This window comes from Heterodontus francisci, chromosome 7, assembly GCF_036365525.1.
Source record: "Heterodontus francisci isolate sHetFra1 chromosome 7, sHetFra1.hap1, whole genome shotgun sequence".
NCBI lineage: Eukaryota > Metazoa > Chordata > Chondrichthyes > Heterodontiformes > Heterodontidae > Heterodontus > Heterodontus francisci.
This window is the reverse complement of record NC_090377.1, coordinates 136,171,786-136,196,850: the sequence shown is the minus strand read 5'-3', so window position 1 is coordinate 136,196,850 and position 25,065 is coordinate 136,171,786. Positions and strand designations below refer to the sequence as shown.

At 45.5% G+C, this 25,065-nt stretch overlaps 1 protein-coding gene across 1 annotated transcript in view; it reads right to left on the bottom strand.

Moving 5' to 3' along the window:
- Positions 1–960: 960 nt before the first annotated feature.
- cps1 (carbamoyl-phosphate synthase 1, mitochondrial) overlaps positions 961–25,065 on the bottom strand; it is a 260,110-nt gene continuing 236,005 nt past the window's right edge. The window contains exons 33-38 of the mRNA XM_068036228.1: positions 23,719–23,793; positions 22,987–23,085; positions 21,532–21,591; positions 18,426–18,538; positions 11,242–11,371; positions 961–2,396 (exon numbers count right to left, since the gene is read on the bottom strand). Coding sequence (XP_067892329.1) covers positions 2,295–2,396; positions 11,242–11,371; positions 18,426–18,538; positions 21,532–21,591; positions 22,987–23,085; positions 23,719–23,793 — 579 coding nt within the window. The 3' untranslated portion in view covers positions 961–2,294. The remainder of the gene's footprint in view (positions 2,397–11,241; positions 11,372–18,425; positions 18,539–21,531; positions 21,592–22,986; positions 23,086–23,718; positions 23,794–25,065) is intronic.

Sequence of the window (25,065 nt, the reverse complement as noted above, 5' to 3'; positions counted from 1 at the left end):
ACCGTTGAGTGATTAGTTTTGTGCAAGCTACAAACCCAGTGTCACCAGATACAAGTGCACGGGATATGGCAGTGGCAGAGCCAGTTTGAGCCAGGGGGCTCAGTGAGGTCATGACCCTCATCCATAGATGTTGGTCAATGCAGCTTCAGAGGACTGTCTCCATTTTGCTCCCAGGAACCCGTTGCCCACTTTGTTCTGCAGATCAGTGCGGTATGCTCGGCCTTCGCACTAGGTATACCAGCATTCCCCAGCATGGTAAGTCAGGCTAATTTAGAGTTCGCCCCCGCCCCCCCCACACCCCCATACCAAGTTTGCCAAACATGGCTCTGCCACAGTAGAGAGATCGAAAGAATAGCACACCTTAAGGTTTATCTGACATCTGTAGCCATTCAGCCTCTACTCTCTACTTTAATGGTACTGTCCAAACTCCTTGCTTTACAGCTGCCTTGTTTCAAATTGCTTCGTATCTATCGCCTGGCACTTAATTCATATTCTTCCGATGGGAAGAGGTTGCAGGTAGGAATTAGAAAGCACAGGCATGAAATAGTTAAAGAAATGAGTGCTGAGCAATAAAGGGCACTAGAATTTGCCTCAGTATCCCTAGAATGGTGCAGGAGGGTGATCAGCTGAAGCACATGCTCTTGATCTTTGTGTTGGGACGCATATCCCACCAGAAAATGCACAAGTGTGGATGTCGGAGGAGGGCAGGATATGGCTATGATGCCCCCACAGTTGAAGAGCCTGTTGACTCCCACTGTCCAGTGCACATACAGGTGAGACAGTGGATAATGTCTGGCACCCAAGGAACCACATCCTATGTAGGCAAGGGACAGAAAAGATACATAAATGAATGAAATGCATAAACCTAAAATAGTCAGGACTGTCCTGTGTTCAGAGCAGCTGTTCTTAGTGTATGAGATGGACACAGTCACGTTCTAATTCACTCACCAACTGCACAGCTTTGAGTTTAATTAAACAATGATTTATTGTTGTTCAGTTACAGTTACAAGGAATTATACACGTTTACAACAGAGGAATGAAATGAACAGAAAGCACTATGAAAAGAACTGGTCAGACTGCAGCCCTGCATGCCGTGGCAATCGGTTACATGAGCACATCTCACCGGCAGCATCGTTCTGCAAATGAGCATTCTTGGCATTGCTCCTGCGATACAGTGATGCGACCGGGGTGGGGGTTGACAGGCACTGACTGAGCCAGAGAGGGTGCTTATCCACAAGCCACAAACCCTACTGATGCTGAGAACAAGTGTTCTCATTGGTGTCATGGGGTGGGCTAAGTACAGTGAAGCTATTCCCACTTCGGGGCCATTAGTCTACATAGGTACATACACAGTGGCTCGTGTGGAGGGGAAGAGTGTTCTGGTAAGGCTACAAAGGGTCGAGGTGGTGGGGGAAAATGAGAAAATATGTTGCAAATCTGAAAATTATGCTCCCATACAGTCAAGTCAGAACCAGTGTAAAATCCTGAGAGGGACGGGGGTTGCAGGGGGGAGGGGTCAGATGGTAATTCATGGCACATAATCTGGGTTCCAGTGCTGGGCTGACCAATCTCTGTCAACATAAACAGGACCATCTCCAACACTTCACTTTAGTTGTAAGAAATCAAATTACTCCAACTGCCTGGCTGAGGTAGAATGTCGAACAGTACCACTGCCTCGTAATCAATGACGTGATGGAAGCAATACAAGTGATTATGAGACACTGGCAACATTATTTCCAGGCTACTCTGAGTGCAGACAAAGGGACATCAGCACTTGTAATGGAGTATTCTTCAGAAAGAGGGACATAACCACTGGCTCAAACTCCTGTTCAAAACAAACTGTTCAGTACAAAGTGCTGAAGTGAAATCTTCTGAATGTCACAGGGTGGGAGGAGTTCAGACAGTGCTCTGTGGAGCAGACAGACTCGAAAGAATTCAGGAGCAGATCAGTTGAAGCAACTCTGACAGGCTGCATCCATTCAGCCCAGCTGATAGACAGGGGGGAGGTGGTCTTAAAGCTCCTGCCGGTCCCCATTCCTCACAGCTGTATGTCAGTGCTCCCATCACTTACGTATATCATGGGGGGAAAATAGAGAAAGTAAGAACAAGGAGTTATTTACATAGTGCTTAAACCTCCAAAACAAGAGCTGAATTAGGTGAAAGTTATGGTCACAATGAAATCTCTCTCTTTATTAAAACTGTCACAAACAAGAACAGGTTTTGTCTGTTTCAGAGAACCAACTTTGTAAACACATGGAGTGAGGACCTGCAACAGCCAGGCTGACGAGAGCCACTCACTGCAATCCTCTGATCACACTGTTCTCTCGGTAGTGGTACAAGCTGGTAGAATCCAGTTTACCGCAGTGTTTGATCGCCTCAGCAAAAAGTTTCGCCACCTGAAAGAGTACAGGAAGGAATCAATAGCATCATCAAATAAAGAACTGAAACTTGGGCATCCTGTACACTTGGCACAACTGAAGATGGACATTTGAAATTGGTGAGAGGGAAGAAGTAGTGGAGTGACCTTTGGATTGGTGCTGAGGTCTCGACTGTTCCTGATCTACAACTAGAAATGGATCCGAAAAAGTCAGATTGACCATGGGGCCTGGAGAGACTGATGAACAGCAAAGGGATTACAGATGACCTTATTTACAATGTTTACAAGTGGGCAGAAAAATGATGGATAAAATTCAATACAACTAAATGTAATGCGATCCTACATATTAGATATACATTAAAATTGGGGACATACTGGTGTGAAACTAATTCGGAGAGAGGCTGAAAGTGATTTGGGACTGGAAACCCAGAGCAGAGCAGCATTAATAAAGCAAAAATGATTATTTAATAAATGGCATTGTCCTAGCTCAAGGAGAGACTGTTAGAATTATGGGAATGATGTGAAGCTTTCCAGGTGATGGAACTCATTCACGGCCAACACTTGGAAGTTTACCCTCAGAGTGTGCACTGAGAGGAACCAGTCATTGCAGGGGAATAACAAACGAATTGGGGCTGATCTTCCTCACCCTCCTGCCCGCCACCCAATGTGACCTGAACCAGCTGTATTTCCAGATTCAGGTCAGTTAAATAATCCAGGTGTTCCCGCACTGCAGACCCAATTCTGGGTAGACTCCAGTGCCTAGAAGGCAGAGAGGAATGCCAACCATGGCTGGAGCAGTGCTCATGGCCACTTGCTGCAGGTTTTTCTAACTGTTGTCCAAAAATAGCTGTTTTTTTCCTCACTTCACCTTTGTGCTGCCTGCCCCTTCAAAAATCCTCTCTCTGGACTGGACTTGGCAAAGTCCTAAGACTTAGATTTCTGTGGTATTTCTATGGCCACCATTGTCAGAACAAAATTAGGCTGGATCTGTGCCAGCATTCTTTCCTGCACCACACCCATCCCCATTCCTAAAAACCCCCAGGAATTCCCAGGTAGAGGCCCAGCACATGTTCATCCAGTTCATTTTTCTGTACTTTGTGTGCGGGAATAAGCACAGGCAAATTAGCTCCAAGAAGCCAGAAGCTGTCTCATGCTGAAGATACCTAATTTTGGGGTCCGGTCTCACCTTGAGACATTGAGGGAGAAATATTGGCTGGGTCACCAGGTCCCCTACTCTGCTTTGAAATAGTGCCGTGGGAGCTTTTACGTTCACCCAAGAGAGCAGTTTAAAGTACCAACTTCAAGATGAATGAAAGATGGAAGGTTGAGCCAGATAGGTAAATGATTTAGATTTTTTTAGATTTAGAGATACAGCACTGAAACAGGCCCTTCGGCCCACCGAGTCTGTGCCAACCATTAACCACCCATTTATACTAATCCGACACTAATTCCATATTCCTACCACATCCCCACCTGTCCCTATATTTCCTTACCACCTACCTATACTAGTGGCAATTTATAATGGCCAATTTACCTATCAACCTGCAAGTCTTTGGCATGTGGGACGAAACCCACGCAGACACAGGGAGAACTTGCAAACTCCACACAGGCAGTACCCAGAATTGAACCCGGGTCGCTGGACCTGTGAGGCTGCGGTGCTAACCACTGCGCCACTGTGCCGCCCCTGCGCCTCCCTAATCTGTCCTTGTCTTTGCAGTTACTGTCCCTCTACCCTACTGCTGGAGGTGCTCAATGACATGCAACATCCTACACATCTGATGACCGCCAACGTCATCAGAGCTGTGCACATGTTCAAACAGTCTCCTGCACTCAGTGAGATGCTGCACATGCACAGCCCACATCTTGCCAGGACTAACTGCCGTATGCGTGGGAAAACGTCATCGCGTATTGGCTCCTCCCACGGCCACCCTCAATAATGTCTCCACTCACACGAACAGAACCCCTATCCCTCCCACCATCCTTGCTTCAATCGCCGCTTCACCCTGCTTGATCCCCGCCACGCCGCTGCCTTCCATCAGCCACTCGCTCCCCCAACCCGCCTCAGCCTCTCGCTCCCGTCCCACCGGCCGCTCTCCCTGACTGGCTGCTCGCTTCCCCTCTCTCAGCCACTCGTTCCCACCCTCGACGCTTTCTTCCACCCCCCTCCCACCAGCCATTCCCACCCCCTCAGCGACTTGATCCAGAGCTTGCCACTGTTTCCCCACACTCCCCTCGGACGATTGTTCCCCGCTCCCCTCTCCTGCCCCAACCCCCTCTCCCCCCCACCCTGCTCTCCAGCCACTTGCTCCCCATTTCCCCCCACTCCAGCCACTAGCACTAGGCTGTGCCACTTCTGTCCGACGGCCACTCACTCCCATGTCCGGCGCAGCGGAGAACAATCGAACGTGGGAGCCAGTGGCCGAGAGGAAGGAAGCAGCGCAGCCTGGAGCTAGCATCTGAAGGGGGTTGGGGGGGAAAGCAGGGAGCGAGCGGCCAGAGTGCGGGGTAGTGGGTGTGGGAACAATCGGCTGAGGGGAAAGGGGGGGGGGGGGAAAAAGCAGTGGTGAGGTCTGGAACGAGCGGCTGCGGGGGTGCGGGGAACAGCGAGGCTGGAGCGAGTGTTTAAGGGACGGCAGTAGGGAGCCAGGGGTGAGAATTTGGGCGCAGGAGGGACTGGTGGAGAGAAGCACAATGGCAGGAGGCAGCAGGAGACTGTTGGGGGTGGGATGGAGGTGGCGATGGCAGCCATTGAGGCGATTTTTGGGTTGAATTTGTTTTTCTGTGATAAATTGAGCAGTGCCATCTTTACACCTGGCAGCTGCCTGAACGTCGCAGACACTGACGTTTCAGTGGAAGAGGCTGCATTTGTGCATGTGATAGCACTGCGCCACCCAGTGGTTGCGTTGTCAGCAAACGCAGCCTTTGAAGAAAGAGCCAGCAAACTGCGTATTTCTGGCTTGGAGATACCTTTCCTCCCCAGCTTTTCTTAACTCCTGAAGCTGCTGATGCACTGGGATACTGTGCCACAGGCACTTTCTGGTAACGCATCTGGGTGTCAGCTAAGACAGCAGGTATTCGGGAACCAATTAAACAATGGCTGGACAACAAATAAGCACTGCTCGAATAAGTCTGAGGCTCTAATGCTGAAGCAACCTAGCTCTCTGGTCAGCTCTCACCTTGAATACTGCATAAGTTCTGGCCACTGAGGCACAGGGAAACATTTAAGCGCTGGAAGTGGAGCAGAGCGGCTGACCCGAGACTCAGAGGATTAATCAGAGAACCTGCAGAATAAGAATTAGCCACATGGCCCCTCGAGCCTGCTCTTCCATTCAGTATCATAGCTGATCTTTGACTTCAACTCTATTTTCATGCCTGATCCTCATATCCCTTGATTCCAAATTGATTCTTGAATATACTCAATGATGAAGCATCCACAGCCCTCTGGGGTACCCTTCTGAATGAAGAAATTTCTCCCAGTCTCAGTCTTAAATGGCTGACTGAGACAATGTCCACTGGTTCTTGACTCATCAGCCAGGCAAAACAGCCTCACAGCATCTCAGAATCGTATATGTTCCAATGAGTCAGCCAAGGGGCAGTTTGATGCTGTGACAGGGAAATCACCAATTACTCTGGAAGAATCAGTCAAATAGGCAAGTGGCCTCCATAATCTGTCCTTGCCTTTTGAATTGCTGTCCTTCCTTCCTACTGTCTGACCTCTCAGTTGCCCAGCTCAGTGGGACTGTGCTCCCTTGGCTCCACTCTTATCTATTTGCGACCATCTTCAGCTAGAAGTGCCAAGTGGATGATCCATCTCAGCCTCCTCCTGAGGTCCCCAGCATCACAGATGCCAGTCTTCAGTCAATTCAATTCAATTCACTCCATGTGATATCAAGAAACGGCTGAAGGCACTGGATACAGCAAAGGCTATGGGTCCTGACAACATCCTGGCAATAGTACTGAAGACTTGTGCTCCAGAACTGGACACGTCCCTAAGCTAAGCTGTTCCAGTACTGCTACAACACTGGCATTTACCCTACAATGTGGAAAATTCCCCAGGTATGTCCTGTCCACAAAAAGCAGGACAAATCCAATTTGGCCAATTACTGCCCCATCACTCAACTCTTGATCAGCAGCAAAATGATGGACAGTGTCATTGTCAGTACTATCAAGTGGCACTTACAAAGCAAAAACCTGCTCACTGATGATCAGTTTGGGTTCCGCCAGGGCTACTCAGGTCCTGACCTCACTACAGCATTAGTTCAAACATGGGCAAGAAAGCTGAGCTATCAAGGCAGCATAGAGTCATAGTCAAACAGCATAGAAACAGGCCCTTCGGCCCACCGAGTCCATGCCGACCATAATGCCTACCTATACTAATCCCACCTGCCTGCATTAATTCCATATCCCTCTATGCCTTGCTCATTCAAGTACCTGTCCAGATGCCTCTTAAATGTCGCTACTATTCCTGCCTCCACCACCTCCTCAGGCAGCTCATTCCAGATACCCACTATTCTTTGTGTGAAAAATTTACCCCTATGATCCCCTTTAAACCTCCTCCCTCTCACCTTAAATCTATGCCCTCTAGTTTTAGTCATCCCTACCATGGGAAACAGACTCTGGCTATCTACCCTATCTATGCCTCTCATAATTTTATACACCTCTATCATGTCCCCTCTCAGCCTCCTTCACTCCAGGGAAAACAGACCCAGCCTATCCAATCTCTCTTCAAGCCCTCCAAACCAGGCAACATCTTTGTGAATCTTTTCTGCACCCTCTCTAGCTTAATCACATCTTTCCTGTCGTGCGGCGACCAGAACTGCACACAGTACTCCAAATGCGGCCTCACCAATGTTATGTACAACTGTAACATGACATCCCAACTCTTGTACTCAATGCCTCAGCCGATGAAGGTAAGCATGCCATACCCCTTCTTCACCACCCTGTCTACCTGTGTTGCCACTTTCAAGGAACTATGTACTTGCACCCCAAGGTCTCTCTGCTCAACAACACTCCCCAGAGCCCTGCCATTCACTGTATATGTCCTGCCCTGGTTTAACTTCCCAAAATGCATCACTTCACACTTGTCTGTGTTAAGTTCCATTTGCCAATCCCTTGCCCACTTTCCCAGTTTATCTATATCCTGTTGTAACCTTAGACAACCTTCTTCACTGTCCACTATACCACCAATTTTGGTGTCATCTGCAAACTTACTAATCATGCCCCTTACATTCACATCCAAGTCATTAATATATATAACAAACAACAGAGGGCATTTGACCGAGTGTGGCATCAGGGGCCCTAGCAAAACTGGGGTCAATGGGAATCGGGGGAAAACTCTCCGCTGGTTGGAGTCATATCTTGCACAAAGGAAGATGGTTGTGGTTCTGGAGGCCAAACATCTAAGGCCCAGGACATCACTGTAGGAGTTTCTCAGGGTACTGTCAAATCCTAACCATCTTCAGCTGCTTCATCAAGGTCAGAAGTGAGGATGTTCACTGACGATTGCACAATGTGCAGTACCATTCGCAACTCCTCAGATACTGAAGTAGTCCGTGTAGAAATGCAACAAGACCGGGACAACATCCAGGCTTGGGCTGATAAGTGGCTAGTAACATTCGCGCCACATAAGTGCCAGGCAATGACCATCTCCAACAAGAGAAAATCTAACCATCTCCCCATGACATTCAATGGCATTACCATCACTGAATCTCCCACTATCAATATCCTGGAGGTTACCATTGACCAGAAAGTGGCTATAAGAGCAGATCAGAAGCTCAGAATCCTGCGGTGAGTAACTCACCTCCTGTCTCCCCAAAGCCTGTCCACTATCTACAAGGCACAAGTCAGGAGTGTGATGAAATACTCTCCACTTGCCTGGATGGGTGCTGCACCAACAACACTCAAGAAGCTCGACACCATCCAGCAGAAAGCAGCCCGCTTAATTGGCACCCAATCCACAAACATTCACTCCCTCCACCACCGACGCACAGTGGCAGCAGTGTGTACAAGATGCACTGCAGCAACTTGTCAAGGCTCCTTCGACAGTACCTTCCAAACCCCCAACCTCTACTACCTAGAAGGACAAGGACAGCAGACGCATGCGAACACCATCACCTGCAAGTTCCTCTTCAAGTCACACACCATCCTGGCTTGGAACTATATCACCGTTCCTTCACTGTCGCTGGGTCAAAATCCTGGAATTCCCTTCCGAACAGCACTGTGCGTGTACCTACACCCAAAGGACTGCAGCGGTTCAAGAAGGCAGCTCACAACCACCTTTTCAGGGGCAATTGGGAATGGGCAACAAACAGTGGCCCTGCCAGCGACGCCCACATCCCATGAAAGAATAAAATAAAGCAGAAAACAGAGAGCAAGATAAATACTTTCAGACTTTTGGCACAGGAAGGATGCTATAGAGGGTGTGGATGGCAAAAGACCTGTCAACACAACAACTAGGACCGTGTGGAAGAGATGGCACAGGCAGCAGCTGGCAATTCCCTAACCGCTGGGATCCATCCAGTGCAGGAACAAGCTTAATGGCCTCATAAGGTGGCAAAAAACTGTCATGGATCTACATTTTAAACTTTACAGAATGCAAACTGATATTCATCCTAAAAGTGCAGTAACACTTGTGGTATAACCCAGTGAACTAAATGAGCTGTAATAATTCCTTCACATGCAACATTTTCATTATGTTAGAGGAGAATCCTACAATGCACGCACACCCTGAAAAGAATTACTGTCTCGATGGGTATTCCATGATAGAAGTGATGAAACACTTTTATAGTTACCAAATAAAGCAATCTGTGGTTGAAAATAGTGGCCGTTCTGTTCTCACCCAGAGAAAAAAAAAGGTACATCATTTGTGAGAACGAGCTGCAGGAGGAGCTGATATTCATCCATTAACCCAGCAAAAGGTGAGAATCGGGATTTAGGGAAGAGGAGAAAGGTGGAAACTCCTGTGTGCACAGTCGGTTTGTGCAGAGTAAGTGCAAATGTCCAAAGATCCGAAACTGACTTCAGTTTTCTGGCACTCAGTTTGCTGATAGGAGCCGGCAGGAAATTCAGTGCATCTTCCTCGCTTTTCCTTTCAACAAGCAGTGGAAGCAGGTAAGAAACAGAGAAAGTGGCACATTGACAAGATCCTAAACAACTGAAACAGACAGCAAGATTTCAACCCATATAATTAGAGGTACCATGGCAACATGGGCATAAAATTGGCTAAGGGACAGGAAGCAGAGAGTAATGGTGAATGCAAAAACAAAAAGTGCTGGAAATACTCAGCAGGTCTGGCAGCATCCGTGGAGAGAGAAGCAGAGTTAACGTTTCAGGTCAGTGACCCTTCATCAGAACTTATTACAGTAATGGTGAATGGTTATTTTTCAGACGACAGTGTTATCCCCAGGGGGTCTGTATTAGGACTACTGCTCTTTTTAATATAGATCATCAACCTGGAACTTGGGTATACAGGGAATAATTTTAAAGTTTGTTGATAACACAAAGCTTGGAGATGAAGTAAACAGTGAAAAGTATGGTAACAGGCTTAGGAGGACACAGACCAGTCAAACGGACAGATAGCAGATGAAATTTTAAAATAGAACACTGTGAAGAGATGCATTTTAAAAGGAAGAATGAGGAGAGGTAATATAAACTAAATGCTATATTTTTAAAGGGGCTTCAGGAACAGAGAGACCTGGGGGTTTAGGTACACATATCGTTGAAGGTTGTAGGACAAGTTGAGAAGGCTGCTAACAAAAAGCATATGGGCTCCTTGGCTTTATAAATAAAGGTGTAGAGGACAAAAGCAAGGAGGTAGTGCTAAACTTTTACAACTCACTGATTAGGCCTCAGCTGGAGTATTGTGCCCAATTCTGGGTACCACACTTTAGGAAGGATGTCAAGGCCTTGGAAAGGATGTGGAGGAGATTTAAGAGAATGGTGCCAGGGATGAATGACTTCAGTTTTGTGGCGAGGCAAGTGAAGATGGAATTATTCTCTTCACAGCCTAGATTTAATAGAGGTGGTTAAAATAAGAGGGGTTTTGATAGAGTACACAGGGAGAAACTGTTTCGACTATCAGGAGGATCAGTAACCAGAGGAGACAGATTTAAGATCATTGAGCTAGAGGAGAGATAAGGAGAATGTTTTTTCTGTACACACAGCGAGTTATTATGATCTGGAATACACATCCTGAGAAAGGTAGTGGAAGATTATTCAATAGAAATTTTCAAAAGGGAATTGAATGAATACTTGAAAAGGAATAAATTGCAGAGCTGTGGGGAAAAGAAATTGGATAGCTATTTCAAAGTGCCAGAACAGGCAAGATAGGCCAAATGGCCACTTTCTGTGCTGTATGAATCTATGATACCATCACTTATCTCCTTGCTCACTAGCCCAGACAGACTCAATGAATACAAATAGTTCAGATGAGGTTGGAGAGACTAAGGAATTAAAAGCTCGATATGACTTTGAGTCACAATAAGTGCTGTCTTGGTTTCTAAGGCAGTTTGCAGATCTCCCTGTAAGATGAAGGAAAACTCTTTCAAGGTTTTGGGGTTGAGCTTCAGCCTCTTTACACAAACTTTGGGGAGATATTCAAATAACATCTTCAGGCTGCATCTTACACCTTCCGCTTCTGGCAGAATGTAGTGCAGAAATGAAATGGTGCATAAAACCAGTGGATTCTCTCTTAAATGCTGAACCTGCTCCGTCAGCAACCCCCTCCCCCCACCACTGTTAGATGCACCAGGTTTATGCCCTACCAAACCACTGGAATTTCATTTAAACTCACTGTACCAAGCAGTAGCTCTCCCATCATTTCTACTTTGATTTCCAGAAGTAGGTAGTATAATCATTATTGTTACCTGGAAATTGGTAATGAGGGGCACTGCATGATCAATGGCCATTCTTCGGATCAGGTAGTTTTCTCTCATAAAGCGTGTGTTGTTGTTTGGCAGATTTATCACCAAGTCAATGACTCCATCATGAATTAGTCTGGAAAGAGAATGGAGGAGAGTTTGTGACCCTCTCAGTAAATACAGACAGCAGCAACCTGAAATCTGCCCATCTTTCACAATAATCTCATTTCTAACAAGTGCACATTGTAAATTCCATTCATCTTCTGGAGTCTTTTGCAAAGGAAGCTACTTGGTAGTACTAGTCTATTGTCTGGAAGTAGTACAGGTTGAAAAGAAGCAGTGCTAATATTAGTGATAAAGCGTTCACACTTGTAAAGGTGATCATGAAACTTGTGCAATAACTGATGGAATTATTTAAACATTATATTTAGAATTATGATTTTCCTTTTTGCTGAGAGGCCAGAGTCACACCCATTTAAGGGGAATAAACACCCTGTCCACTTTTTAAAGGAAGCGGTTTTCCCCACAAAATGATCTTTTACCACCTAACATGGCACAGTGGCGCAGTGGTTACCACCGCAGCCTCACAGCTCCAGGGACCCAGATTCGATTCTGGGTACTGCCTGTGCCGAGTTTGCAAGTTCTCCCCGTGACTGTGTGGGTTTTCGCCGGGTGCTCCGGTTTCCTCCCACCACCAAAGACTTGCAGTTGATAGGTAAATTGGCCATTATAAATTGCCCCTAGTAGAGGTAGGTGGTAGGGGAATATAGGAACAGGTGGGGATGTTGTAGGAATATGGGATTAGTGTCGGATTAGTATAAATCGGTGGTTGATGGTCAGCACAGACTCGGTGGGCTGAAGGGCCTGTTTCGGTGCTGTATCAATAAATAAATAAATAACAAAATCGAGGCTCATGCGATAGAAGTGTCAGCTTGGATTGGCTTAAGGATAGAAAACAGCGATTCAGGATAAATGGTTGTTTTTCAGACACGAGGGTAATAGACAGTGATGTTCCCCAATGGTCAGTGCTAGGTCCATTGCCTTTTTGACAGATACAAATGACTTGGATATTGGAAAATAGAGTAAAATTTCAAAATTTGCCGATGACTACAAATTTTGAGGTGTGGAAAAGAGTGAGGATAATTCCAATCGACTGCAATGGGACATAGACAGGCTAGCAGAATGGGCAGGCAAGTGGCAGATGAAAGTGTGAGGTGATGCATTTTGTAGAAGGGATAGGGAGAGGCAATATAGACTTAATTAATTAGGCAGTAAATAGATTTTTGAAAGTGCCAGGACATATTTAGAGAGTAGTTTGCAAAGCGTATTGTATCTTGGGCTTCACAAATAAGGTATTGAATACAAAAGCAGGGAAGTTATGCTGAATCTTTATAAAGCTCTGGTTGCACTACAACCAGGGTACTGCATCCAGTTCTAGTCACTACATCTTAAGAAAGATGTGACAATCCTTGAAATGGTGTAGTGGAGATTTACCAGCATGGTTCCAGGGATGAGGGATTTCAGCTACAAGGTTAGGTTGGAGAAGCTGTGGTTGTTCCCCTTGGAGCAAAGGAGATTGAGGGGAGATTTGATAGAGGTCTACATGATTATGACAGGTTTAGATAAGGTAGAGAAAGATAAGCTCTTCCCATTTTTGTCTTTCAGAGAGTCAGTGCAGACACGATGGGCCAAATGGCCTCCTTCTGCACTGTAACGATTCTGTGATTAGCTGATGATAAAAGGACTGGGGGACACAGACTGAAGGTTTTGCAGGGGAATATGAGGAAGAGCTTTTTTTTTACAGAATGGGTGGTAAAGACCTGGAACTCACCGCCTATGAAAGTGGTGGAAGCGGAGATGATGAATGATTTCAAAAGGAAATTGGATGGGTACTTGAGGGAAATAAACCTGCAGGGCTACAGGGATAGAGCGGGGGAATGGTACTGACCGGATTGCTCTACAGAGAGCAGGCATGGATTTGATGCACCGAATGGCCTCCTTCTGTGCATTAATGACTCTGACTCTATATGTAAAAGATATGAGTCTTATGATGGGACATGGGACTGGAAAGGTGAGATTCTATCTTTACATTTGTGAAGGGATGTAGCAGACCATTTGAGTACAGGGTGGATGGTGCAGATGTCCCAATGGGAAAGGAGAACTCTCCTGCTTTCTTAGTTGAGATCCAGCCCCATAGGACCAGAAAACACTGGAGATGGGAAGGCAGATGGACGGACAAGCACACGACTCCTTAGGGTATTGGATATATCCTCTCATGTTATTGAAGGGCTGTTTTAGTGAGAAAGCCAGCAGTTCGTGATGCATTACATAGCACTACAAAGTATTTACAGCACAGGAACAGGCCACTTGGCCCAACAGGTCCACACTGGTCTTTATATTCCATGTAAGCCTCAACCTACTCCTCTTCAGCTAACCCCATCAACATAACCCTTCTATTTGTTTCTCCATCATGTGCTTACCCAGCTTCCCTTCAAATGCATTTCTGTTATTCGCCTCAATTACTCCAATGTTCCATATTCTCTTGAATTCGCTATTGGATTTATTAGTGACTATCTTATATTTATGGCCCATGGTTCGGGTTTCGCTCACAAGTGGAAATGACTTCTCTACCTAGAGTTATAGTGTCATTTAGGAGACAGAAGGAGGTCATTCGGCCCATCGAGTCCCTGCCGACTCTTAACCGAGCTATCCTGTCAGTCCCACTCCCCTGCTCGATCCCCATAGCCCTGCAAGTCAAAGAACAAAGAACAGTACAGCACAGGAACAGGCCATTCGACCCTCCAAGCCTGCGGCGATCTTGATGCCTGTCTAAACTAAAACCTTCTGCACTTCCAGGGACCGTATCCCGCTATTCCCATCCTATTCATGTATTTGTCAAGATGCCTCTGAAACGTTGCTATCGTACCTGCTTCCACCCCTTCCCCCGGCAGCAAGTTCCAGGCACTCACCACCCTCTGCGTAAAGAACTTGCCTCGCACATCCCTTCTAAACTTTGCCCCTCGCACCTTAAACCTATGTCCCCTAGTAACTGGCTCTTCCACCCTGGGAAAAAGCTTCTGACTATCCACTCTGTCCATGCCACTCATAACTTTGTAAACCTCTATCATGTCGCCCCTCCATCTCCGTCATTCCAGTGAATACAATCAGAGTTTATCCAACCTCTCCTCATAGCTAATGCCCTCCAGACCAGGCAACATCCTGGCAAACCTCTTCTGTACCCTCTCCAAAGCCTCCAAGTCCTTCTGGTAGTGTGGCGACCAAAATTGCACGCAATATTCCAAGTGTGGCCAAACTAAAGTTCTGTACAGCTGCAGCATGACTTGCCAATTTTTATACTCTATGCCCTGACCAATGAAGGCAAGCATGCCGTATGCCTTCTTGACTACCTTATCCACCTGCGTTGCCACTTTCAGTGACCTGTGGACCTGTACGCCCAGATCTCTCTGCCTGTCAATACTCCCAAGGGTTCTGCCATTTACTGTATACTTCCCACCTGTATTGGATCTTCCAAAATGCATTACCTCACATTTGTCCGGATTAAGCTCCATCTGCCATTTCTCCGCCCAAGTCTCCAACCGATCTATATCCTGTTGTATCCTCTGACAATCCTCATCACTATCCGCAACTCCACCAACCTTTGTGTCGTCCGCAAGCTTACTAATCAGACCAGCTACATTTTCCTCCAAATCATTTATATATATGACAAAGAGCAAAGGTCCCAGCACTGATCCCTGCGGAACACCACTAGTCACATCCCTCCATTCAGAAAAGCACCCTTCCACTGCTACCCTCTGTCTTCTGTGACCGAGCCAGTTTTGTATCCATCTTGCCAGCTCACCTCTGATCCCGTTGACTTCACCTTTTGTACCAGTCTGCCATGAGGGACCTTGTCAAAGGCTTTACTGAAGTCCATATAGATAACATCCACTGCCCTTCCTTCATCAATCATCTTCATCACTTCCTCAAAAAACTCAATCAAGATCGTGAGACACGACCTCCCCTTCACAAAACCATGCTGCCTCTCGCTAATAAGTTTGTTTGTTTCCAAATGGGAGTAAATACTGTCCCGAAGAATCCTCTCTAATAATTTCCCTACCACTGACTTAAGGCTCACCGGCCTATAATTTCCTGGATTATCCTTGCTACCCCTCTTAAACAAAGGAACAACATTGGCTATTCTCCAGTCCTCTGGGACCTCACCTGTAGCCAAGTCTATTTCTCTCAGGTGGCCATTATATTCCCCCTACATCTTTTGCCCAAAACTTTCAATCTGTGTCACCTAGTCCCTGTAACATTTGTTAATGAGAACAGTTTTTCCTTGTCTAACGTATCTAAGCCTGTCGTAATCTTGTATACCTCTATCAAATCTCCCCTGAATCTCCTTTGTTCTAAGGAGAACAATCCCAGTTTTTCCAACCTAACCTTGTAACTGAAATTATTCATCCCTGGAACCATTCTGGTAAATCTCCTCTGTACCCTCTCAAGGACCCTCACATCCTTCCTAAAGCATGGTGACCAGAACTGGATGCAGTACTCTAGTTGGGGCCTAACCAGAGCTTTATAAAGATTCAATGTAACTTCCCTCCTTTTGCACTCAATACCTCTGTTTATGAAGCCCAAGATTCCTTATGTTTTTCCACCTACTCTCTCAATGTGTCCTGCCACCTTCAAAGATCTGTGCACATGAATCCCAAGGTCCCTCTATCCCAAATCTATTTAAGAAGGGAGGGAGAGAGAAAACAGGGAATTACAGACCTGTTAGCCCCACATCAGTCATTGGAAAAATGCTAGAATCTATTCTAAAGGATGTGATAAATGGACACTTGGATAATAATGATCTGATGGGGCATAGTCAATATGGATTTATGAATGGGAAATTATGTTTGACGAACCTGTTGTTTTTTGAGGATGTTACTAAGAGAATTGATAAAGGAAAGTCGGTGGACGTGGTATACTTTGATTTTCAGAACGCTTTTGATAAAGTCCCTCACAGGAGATTGGTTAGCAAAATTAAAGCACATGGGATAGGAGGTAATATACTGGCATGGATTAAGGATTGGCAGAAAGCAGAGAGTAGGATTAAGGACATGCAGAAAGCAGAGGGTAGGAATAAATGGGTCATTCTCACATTGGCAGGCTGTGACTAGTGGGGTACTTCAGGGATCAGTGCTTGGGTCCCAGCTGTTCTCAATATATATCAATGATTTGAACATGGGGACCAAGTGTAGTATTTCCAAATTCATGGATGACACAAACCTAGGTGGGAATGTGTGTTGTCAGGAAGATTCAATGTGGCTTCAAGTGGATTTGCACAGACTTAGTGAGTGGGCAAGAACGTGGCAGATGGAAAATAATGTGGAAAAATGTGAGGTTATCCACTTTGGAGGTGGAACAAATGTGCAGAGTATCTCTTAAATGGTAAGAGATTAGAAATTGTAGATGTACAAAGGGACCTGGATGTCCTTGTCAATAAATCATTGAAAGCTAACATGCAGGTGCAGCAAGCAATTAAGAAGGCTAATGGTATGTTAGCCTATATCGCAGGAGGATTTGAGTACAGGAGTAGTGAAGTCTTGCTTCAATTGTATAGAACCTTGGTTAGACTGCACTTGGCGTACTGTGCGCAGTTTTGGTCCTCTTACCTTAGGAAGGATATTAGTTGCCATAGATGGAGTGCAACAAAGGTTCACCAGACTTGTTCCCGGCATGACGGGACTGTCCTATGAAGAGAGATTGGGGAAACTAGGCCTGTATTCTCTAGAGTTTCGAAGAATGAGAGGTGATCTCATTGAAACCTACAAAATACTTAAAGGGATAGACAGGGTAGATGCAGCTAAGATGTTTTCCCTGGTTGGGGAGTCCAGAACCAGGGGACACAATTTCAAAATAAGGGGAAAGCCACTTAGGACAGAAATGAGAAGAAATTTCTTTACTCAGAAGGTTTTATTTATTTATAGATACAGCACTGAAACAGGCCCTTCAGCCCACCGAGTCTGTGCTGACCATCAACCACCCATTTATACTAACCCTACATTAATCCTATATTCCTTACCACATCCCCACCTTCCCTTAATTCTCCTACCACCTACCTGCACTAGGGGAAATTTACAATGGCCAATTTATCTATCAACCTGCAAGTCTTTGGCTGTGGGAGGAAACCAGAACATCCGGCAGAAACCCACTCGGTCACAGGGAGAACTTGCAAACTCTGCACAGGCAGTACCCAGAACTGAACCCAGGTCGCTGGAGCTATGAGGCTGCGGTGCTAACCACTGCGCCGCCCTAAAGGCTGTGAATCATTGGAATTCTCTGCCCAGAGGGCGGTGGAAGCTCAGTCATTGAGTATGTTTAAAGCAGAGATTGTTAGATTTCTAAATACAAATGACAATAAGGGGATATGAGGATGGTGTGGGAAAAAGGCATTTAAGTGGATGATCAGTCAAGATCATTTTGAATGGCAGGGCAGGCTCGACGGGCTGAATGGCCTACTCCTGCTCCTATGTTCCTATGAATCACTCTTTAGAACTGTGTCATTCAGTCTATATTGCCTCTCCCTATCCCTTCCGCCAAAATGCATCACCTCACACTTCTCTGCATTAAATTCCATCTGCCACTTGTCTGCTCATTCTGCTAGTCTATCTATGTCCTGTTGCAGTTAGTTGCTATCATCCTCACTGTCTATCACACCTCCAAGTTTGGTATCACTGGCAAATTTTGAAATTTTACTCTGTATTCCAATTTTCAAGTCATTTGTATGTAACAAAAAGGTAGTCCGAATACTGATCCTCTCTCATCCTTGGTCCTAACACTCTCACAAATCTTTGTACTAACCAAAAATTTCCTGACAGTCCCCCAATACCTTCATTGAGATCAGTGATATATACAGTGCACAGCAAATATCAGAAGGCCAATTCCTTGGAGATTTTGCTCGTACCCATTACAAGTAATAACCCTATGACTACAACAATGCAACCAATTCCTTATCCATCACAGGATCTTCTCTTCAATCCAACAGGGATTGTAAAGTAGCCTATAGTGTGGCATGGAGGAATGGGAGGCATGTCAAAAAAGCTTTTACATATTAAAAAAATGAATTAATTTACTAAAAATCTAATAACTATTACTCTGCTCAATACAGAGTATCTTCAACAATCACTGCAAGCACTCACTTGGTAACGGAAGGAGCTGAGGAGCTGTGATCTTCTGCAGTGGGCCATGACACTGGTGCTGTGGGCACATCATTGGCATTTAACCAGGCAGACGTGCCTTCTGTAGCATAAAGCTTCAATGAGAAAAACAGTGGATTTCATGTCAAATGTGAGCCATAATATCCTTTGTAACACATAAGTCATTGATTATAAATGTTGTGATGGGCTCCAAATGAAAGGATATTTTCTTTACCAGTTACCCAGTAGAGGTTAATGAGTAAGCATGGGGTTCCCTATTGTTTGCTGGCACAGTGAGAGGACTTACACATGAAGAGTGGCCATTTGGGTGAGGTACTGGAGGGTGCACGGGATCTTGAACAGGACCTCAACACAAGTCACTCTCCGGGATAGAACTGAGATAAAAACAGTCAAATCTGTAACTAAAACATTTCTATCTCTCCTCTAGGTTCCCAGATACAGGACAGGGAAACAGTAATGTCCCGCCATTTCCCAGGTACAGAGCAGGGAAACTGTGATGTCCTGGCATTTCCCAGATACAGGACAGGGAAAAGGTGTTGTCCCGGCATTTCCCAGATACAGGACAGGGAAACTGTGATGTCCCGGCATTTCCCAGATACAGGGCAGGGAAATGGTGATGTCCCGGCATTCCCCAGGTACAGAACAGGGAACTGATGATGTCCCGGCATTTCCCATGTATAGGATAGGGAAAAGATGACGTCCCGGCATTTCCCAGGTATAGGGCAGGGAAATGGTGACATCCCACCATTTCCCAGGTACAGAACAGGGAAGCGATGATCTCCTGGCATTTGCCATGTACAAAACAGGAAACAGCGATGTCCCGGCATTTCCCGGGGCTTTCCTACAATGTGTTAACTGCAGTGGCACAAGACATTCATGGCTTCCTGTCTTCATCTCCTCTCCTAATATTTGGCTTGCCCTATGCCCCCACACCCTATAACAGGAAGAAAGACACAACCTAGATTTTCATTCAGGTGGCCAGGAGCTGAAATGTATGAGTTGCTGTCTCCTCTGGGCAGCTGCATTCCAGGCATGCTGAAGCTGTTGGGAGCCAGAGAAGGAATACTATGCAGTTTGGCGGTGGACCATGGAAAATTGAAAAAAGCAAATGGTGTAATAAAAACAAGAAATGCTCAGCAGGTCTGGCAGCATCTGTGGAGAGAGAAGCAGAGTTAATGTTTCAGGTCAGTGACCCTTCTTCAGAACTAGCAGCATCACGCTGGAGGTTGCGGAAATGGCAGAGGATGATCCTTTGGATATAGAGGCTGATGGGATGGAAAGTGAGGACAAGGGGAACCCTGTCGCAGTTCTGGGAGGGAGGGGAAGGGGTGAGGGTAGAGGTGCAAGAAATGGGATGGACACGTTTGAGGGCCCTGTCAACCGCAGTGGGGGGGAATCCTCAGTTGAGGAAAAAGGAAGCCGTATCAGAAGCGCTGTCATGGAAAGTATCATCAGAGCAGATGCATTGGAGACGGAGAAACTGGGAGAATGGAATGGCGTCCTTACAGGAGGCAGGGTATGAAGAAGTGTAGTCGAGATAGCTGTGGGAGTCAGTGGGCTTTTAATGGATATTAGTAGACAGCCTATCCCCAGAGATGGAGACAGAAAAATCAAGGAAGGGAAGTGTCACTACCAAATGCATCTTCCCCTCCCTTCCCGTCAGCATTCCGAAGGGATCATTCCCTCCACGACACCCTGGTCCTCTCCTCCATTACCCCCACCACCTCGTCCCCTTCATTTGGGCACCTTCCCCTGCAATCCCAGGAAGTGTAATACCTACCCATTTACCTCCTCTCTCCTCACTATCCCAGGCCCCAAACACACCTTTCAGGTGAAGCAGCGATTTACTTGTACTTCTTTCAATGTAGTATACTGTATTCGCTGCTCACAGTGTGGTCTCCTCTACATTGGGGAGACCAAACGCAGACTGGGTGACTGCTTTGCAGAACACCTCCGCTCAGTCCGAAAGCATGACCCCAAACTTCCAGTTGCTTGACATTTCAACACTCCCCCCTTCTCTCATGATCACATCTCTGTCCTGGGATTGCTGCAGTGTTCCAGTGAACATCAACGCAAGCTCGAGGAACAGCATCTCATTTATCGATCAGGCACATTACAGCCTGCTGGACTGAACACGGAGTTCAATAATTTCAGAGCATAACAGGCCCCCCATTTTACTTTTATTTTTAGATATTTTTTCTTTCTTCTTTTTTTATTTTTTTTGTTTATTTTATTTTATCTTAGTTTGTTCAGTTTGCCTACCCACTGTTTTTTCATGTTTATGCTTGTGGCTGTTCAATTTTCAGTCCATTAACACCCTATCTGTACTAATGCTTTGTCATTCAACGCACCATTAACATATTGTTTGCCTTTGCTCCAATGACCTTCTGGTCGGTTATTCTCTGTTCTATCTACACCTTCTCCTTTGTTATCTCTTGCCCCAACCCCCATTTTACTTGCTTAAAACCATTCACATTTCTAATATCTGCTAGTTCTGAAGTGTCACTGACCTGAAACGTTAACTCTGCTTCTCTCTCCACAGATGCTGCCAGACCTGCTGAGTATTTCCAGCATTTCTGGTTTTTATTTCAGATTTCCAGCATCTGCAGTATTTTGCTTTTATTTTAAAGTAAATGGTGTGACAGGCACAAAGCTCAGGCCACCTGTGCCTTGAAAGTCCAAGGCAGAAATCAATTCCTTTTATAAGCACAAACTAAGGCTGCATATATCTCACCTAACCAGCAAAGTGAGGCAATGAGCTTGAAGCAATTCATTGACATTTGCGAGCCTGCTTCACGTCTACCCCAGGCTTTCTGCTGTAAGGTCCTACACAGTACAGCCTGAGTCACGTTGCTGGGACTTCGTAAAGAGAGAACCAAGCCACCATGGTACCTGATCTGGGAGTGCCTGATAGCTGCTTGAATTCATAGCCGTCCCTTCCCCAGCACAAGCATTTCTCAAATTCACAAACTGGTCATCTGAATTACATCTGAATTAATAATGGTTAGCAGAGGTACAGTGATATAATACGATATACTGTACTATAATAATCTAACCATCTACATTAACCCAAGGCTTCGACACCTACCTTGTATCCCTGCTCATGAAGTTGCTGTGCAGTGTCAAGGAACTTTGATCGAAATGAGCTCTGTGAAAGAAATAGGCATAATGTGAGAATCTCAGTTCAGTCTGAAGGAAGGTCCACGTGTAGCTGTTAAAACCAATGCTGAATATCAGTCCTTGGTATAAAGGATCTCAGCAGAACAGGTATCATGGATTATTGCTCCTCTGTCAGTGCCCATTTGCTGGATTTCATTGTTGGTAGAAGGCCTGAGTCTCACCAGCTCTGTGCATCCTGAAGTTTTATTTATTTTTTAGAAATACAGCACTGAAACAGGCCCTTCGGCCCACTGAGTCTGTGCCGGCCAACAACCATCCAATTATACTAATCCTACATTAACCCCATATTCTCTACCACATCCCCACCATTCTCCAACCACCTACCTACACTAGGGGCAATTTACAATGGCCAATTTACCTATCAACCTGCAAGTCTTTGGCTGTAGGAGGAAACCGGAGCACCCGGCGGAAACCCACACAGACACAGGGAGAACTTGCAAACTCCGCACAGGCAGTACCCAGAACTGAACCCGGGTCGCTGGAGCTGTGAGGCTGCGGTGCTAACCACTGCGCCACTGTGCCGCCCCAAAGTTGCTCTGTAACTATCCAGATTCAGAGTCTAAATGGATTCCAATATTGATCATTGTGTTCGGATGTTAGCTTTAAATGCAATTTAAAGAAATCTTATTTTTTAAACTAAGAACCAAGGCAGAATTACACCTGTATTGTGATAGCACCAATGATCAAGTTAGCAGTGTTCCCAAAAGTGAACCTACCACAAGATTTTGCTTGCATGCTTCCTCTGGCTGGAGAGTCTCGAACTTGGGGTCACAGTTTCAGGATAAGGCGTCAGACATTTAGGACTGAAATGAGGAGAAATTTCTTCATCCAAAGGGTGGTGAATCTTTGGAATTCTCTATCCCAGAGAGCTGTGGATGCTCAGTTGAGGAGTATATTCAAGGCTGAGATCAATAAGGTTATTGGACACTAAGAGAATCAAGGGATAGGGCAGGAAAGTGGAGTTCAGTCACAGAGCCATGATCTTACTGAATGGTGGAACTGGCTCAAGGGTTCTTGTTCCTATTTCTTGTGTCCAAATTTCTACTAGTTCTAGGAGCTCACTCGTAAAAGTTTTGTGCTACTTTCGAGCAGAGTGCTCACAAAGCAGCCAGTGTGTGCACCTGCCAGTGTATCAACAATTGTGCTGTGCACAACAGTGGCTTTCTTTCTTGGAGATGGCCTAACCAGACGCTAACTCCATTTGAACCCAGAAGGCTGGGAGACTCCGCGTGCTCCCAAGAGCCGAGGCCAAAATCAAACCCAAGGGTATCATTCAAGCAATGTTATAAACACACCCGAAGGCCTGAGCCAGTGTGAACTGGGCTTCCTGTGGGTGAGGTTGATGCTAGCTTCCAAACTGTACCTGAATTCCGATAAGAATCCCTTTCTGAGGTAATTTGAAGCCCGTGGACAGTATCGCCTTCAGGAATGCAGAATAAATATTTGGCCCAAAGCAAGCAACCTGTGAAACAGAAGCGAATCAATTCCAACATTTGCAACAATATCAAACATTAAAAACCTAAACACGTCTAGATGTTGATGCTATTCTACTTGGCTCTGTGGTAGCACTCTCGCCTCAGAATCCGAAAATTGTGGGTTCAAACACCACTCCAGAGATCTGTGCACAAAATCCATGTTGATGCTCCAATACAGCACTGAGGGAGTGCGTCACTGTCTGAGGGGCCATCTTTTGGATAAGATGTTAAACCGAGGCACTGTCTGCCCACACAGGTGAATATAAAAGATCCCATGGCACAATTTCAAAGAAGGGCAGGGGAGTTCTCCCAGTATCCTGACTAACATTTATCCTTCAATCAATATCACTGAAAACAGATCACGTTGCTATTTGTGGGATCTTGCTGTGCACAAATTGGCTGCCATTTTTCCTACAACAATGACTGCACTTCAAAAATATCGCATTGTCTTGAAAACACCATGGAATGTCACGAAATCCTCTCACACTCTCTTTTCTGTCTGTACGGCAGCAGACAGTAAACCTTTGGAACATGATGTTCATTTTTGTAATTACTCCGAGACTAATAAGTCAAAGGAAGTTGTGTCTCTGGAGATGAATGGAGTGTCAAAGTACTGGTACCTCTCCAGTCGATGCCATTTCACAGCGTAGAATGGGATCTGCATCCCTCAGTCGCGGCCAGGAAAACATGGGAGCCTGCGAATGCCCAAAATAAACTTAAAATGTATTATTTGCATGGATTTCTAAAGCATTTAATTAGTTGGAACTTAATGCAGCACATGTACACCAAGGATGCCTCTATTTTATTGAACAATAGTACCCCGTGGAGGTGACAACCAGAACTCACCACATTCATTGCTCCACAGCCAGTCACATACTTAGAGCAATGACCTCAGATATGTCAAGTCTCAGTTTGGTGTAATAATGAAACCCAGTTTTATTTTGTTTCAAATAACGTTTGGGTTGAAATCCTTCGAGAGATGTTAGTGTACAAATCCCCTCTCTCTCCTCCCTTGACACCTCTGCCTGTCCACCATTTTTCTTTTGATCACCTTTCCCAACTCTTGGATCATGGTTTATTGTCCACACCCCATTACTCCTTTTATTTATTGACCCCATACAGTGTTGCAGAAAACTTTCCATGTCAAAGGCACTATATAACCTCCTTATAACGTGGGTCATAGCAAGTTAAAATTGTTTGGTTAAACACATTAAAACAGCAGGCAATCTCATGCCAATGTGCAAAATATATCACGTTAATATTTGCAGTGCAAGCACAATCAGATATTTGTTGAGGGAAAACCTCAAAGTAAAGTGGATGCATAGCACACAAACAGGGCATTTGGCATCGCAACTTGGCCTGTAACTGAATGGAATGGATCCAACTTTGTTGCCAGTGTTCATTTGGTCAGGCCACTGGGATTAGAAACAAAGAAACTTGCCAGTTGCCCTCGGTGTACATATAAAAACTTTCCTTTATACAGCAGTTTTAATGGAAGAAAATATCCCAAAACGTTTCAGAGGAGTGTAATCAGACAAAAATAGGTGTAATGAGATTCTGGAAGATGATTTGTGAGGATACAGCAGGATATAGATCGGTTGGAGACTTGGGCGGAGAAATGGCAGATGTAGTTTAATTCGGACAAATGTGAGGTAATGCATTTTGGAAGGTCTAATACAGGTGGGAAGTATACAGTAAATGGCAGAACCCTTAGGAGTATTGACAGGCAGAGAGATATGGGCGTACAGGTCCACAGGTCACTGAAAGTGGCAACGCAGGTGGATAAGGTAGTCAAGAAGGCATACGGCATGCTTGCCTTCATCGGTCGGGGCACAGAGTATAAAAATTGGCAAGTCATGCTGCAGCTGCACAGAACTTTAGTTAGGCCACACTTAGAATATTGTGTGCAATTCTGGTCGCCACACTACCAGAATGATGTGGAGGCTTTGGAGAGGGTACAGAAGAGG